The sequence below is a fragment of the Oryza sativa genome, chromosome 5 (genome assembly GCF_034140825.1).
Source record: "Oryza sativa Japonica Group chromosome 5, ASM3414082v1".
NCBI lineage: Eukaryota > Viridiplantae > Streptophyta > Magnoliopsida > Poales > Poaceae > Oryza > Oryza sativa.
Window position 1 is genome coordinate 7,174,703 of NC_089039.1, and position 2,663 is coordinate 7,177,365.

At 54.1% G+C, this 2,663-nt stretch overlaps 1 protein-coding gene across 1 annotated transcript; it reads left to right on the forward strand.

Moving 5' to 3' along the window:
- Positions 1–971: 971 nt before the first annotated feature.
- LOC9271160 (hydroquinone glucosyltransferase) lies at positions 972–2,663 on the forward strand. Its single transcript, XM_015782505.3, has one exon. The coding sequence runs from the start codon at positions 1,092–1,094 to the stop codon at positions 2,562–2,564; it is 1,473 nt and encodes a 490-aa protein (XP_015637991.1). The 5' UTR covers positions 972–1,091; the 3' UTR covers positions 2,565–2,663.

Consider the following 2,663-nt stretch of genomic DNA (forward strand, 5'->3'; position numbering starts at 1 on the left):
CCTTTAGGCAGTGGCGGAGGGGTTGCCTCACTTAATCATGTGTCCATACCAATGGAGTCATATAGAATTTTCATGTAATATTGTACTAAATAATTGCGCCTCCCATCAATTATTAAAAGAGATAAATCAATATGTGATGTCAATTGTATCAAAAGAGGAGTACAACGATTAAAAGTACTAACCAATATGAGTGAATCCATTATACCAGCCTAGTAGCACCTGTTCGGCTTGGTGGTCTGCAATGCACGCGTTGGGCTTTACATCTTCGTAGCTTAATTCTCCATCTAGGGGTACACATACATGAGCCAGGGGTGCCCACATGGTAATTAATCACTAATTTTACTTTCCTACCCGGGTTCTTAGGAACCCCTCGGGACTGCATAGCTTCGCTCCAGCTTTAGGCACTGCTCTCTCTATCCTGCAGAAAACCAATCTAGTATTCAATGGAACGTTTCTTATTTAAATTTATTGTATTAGAATATTTCATTTAAAGTATGTTGTTTTTTAGATGGAGGAAGTAGTGTTGTAGCAGCGTTATTGTGACATACTCCCTCCGTCGTAAAAAAGATAATTTAAGATTAGATGTGACATATTCTAATACTTTTTATATAAAGTCGTTGTATTAAGATATGTTATATTTATTCCCAGGTTTATTTTGTGTTTGACGGAAGGAGTATCGTTTTCAAGAAAGTGCTAAAGCGGTTACGATAGCCAATCAATCCACTCCCAACCTGGACTCGCTATTCCACCTTTTGGCTAAACGTGCCCATGCACTCATTACAAACGAACAAGTCTCGACACGTAGGCTCTATTCAGATTCAAACTTTTTTTTAAAGAAATTTTAACTTTTCCGTCACTACGTACCTCTTTTCCTTCTCTCGGTGACAACTGACTACAGCAATGACGCAACGTCGCCTGGACATACTAGCCTCGCCACAACTTCAAATGCCCCACGACATCCACACACATGCAATCCATCGAGTACACTCCACTGCGCACATCCAGCCGAGCTAGCTCGCGCGCGCGACACAGCTCTCCTCGGCGAGACGGCGACGTCGTCGTCGCCGTCGTTCGGTCCTACGTCGGCGGGCATGGGAGGTGGCCGTGGTGGAGCTCCGGCGACGGCGAGCGCGCGTGCGCGGCGGCCTCATCAGCCTCGCGTGCTGCTGCTGTGCAGCCCGTGCTTGGGCCACCTCATCCCGTTCGCCGAGCTCGCGCGCCGCCTCGTCGCCGACCACGGCCTCGCCGCCACGCTGCTCTTCGCCTCCGCGAGGTCTCCCCCCTCGGAGCAGTACCTCGCCGTGGCGGCGTCCGTCCTGGCCGAGGGCGTCGACCTCGTCGCGCTGCCAGCGCCGGCGCCCGCGGACGCGCTCCCGGGTGACGCCTCGGTGCGCGAGCGCGCCGCGCATGCGGTCGCCCGCAGCGTCCCGCGCGTCCGCGACGTCGCCCGGTCGCTCGCCGCGACGGCGCCCCTCGCCGCGCTCGTGGTGGACATGATCGGCGCCCCGGCGCGCGCCGTCGCCGAGGAGCTCGGGGTGCCGTTCTACATGTTCTTCACCTCGCCGTGGATGCTGCTGTCGCTCTTCCTGCACCTCCCGTCGCTCGACGCCGACGCGGCGCGCGCCGGCGGCGAGCACCGCGACGCGACGGAGCCGATCCGCCTGCCCGGCTGCGTGCCGATCCACGCGCACGATCTGCCCAGCTCGATGCTCGCCGACCGGAGCAGCGCAACGTACGCCGGGCTCCTGGCCATGGCCAGGGACGCCGCGAGGGCCGATGGCGTCCTCGTGAACACGTTCCGCGAGCTCGAGCCGGCCATCGGCGACGGCGCGGACGGCGTCAAGCTGCCGCCGGTTCACGCGGTCGGACCGCTGATCTGGACCAGACCGGTCGCCATGGAACGGGACCATGAGTGCCTGAGCTGGCTGAACCAGCAGCCACGTGGATCCGTGGTCTACGTGTCGTTTGGGAGCGGTGGCACGCTTACGTGGCAGCAGACAGCTGAGCTGGCGCTCGGATTGGAGCTTAGTCAGCACAGGTTCATTTGGGCTATCAAGAGGCCCGACCAAGATACATCGAGTGGAGCATTCTTTGGAACAGCTAATAGTAGAGGTGAAGAAGAAGGAATGGATTTTTTGCCCGAGGGATTCATTGAGAGGACTAGAGGGGTGGGGCTTCTGGTGCCGTCGTGGGCCCCGCAGACATCGATACTCGGGCATGCATCAATTGGGTGTTTCTTGACGCACTGCGGATGGAACTCTACGCTAGAGAGTGTTTCCAATGGAGTCCCGATGATCGCATGGCCACTCTATGCGGAGCAAAAGATGAATGCAGCAATGATGGAGGTTCAAGCAAAGGTAGCCATCCGGATTAATGTCGGAAATGAAAGGTTTATAATGAATGAAGAGATTGCAAATACGATAAAACGAGTGATGAAAGGGGAGGAGGCAGAAATGTTGAAGATGCGGATTGGTGAACTCAATGATAAAGCAGTGTATGCATTGAGCAGAGGTTGTTCAATCCTCGCACAAGTCACACATGTGTGGAAATCTACGGTTGGTTAAAAATGAAATGATCAGTGGAAATCATTTTGTACTGTGTTTTTCATATTGCAAATTTGCTTTGGTTGACCTTGTGAAATTTAATGCAGACTATTTGCACTA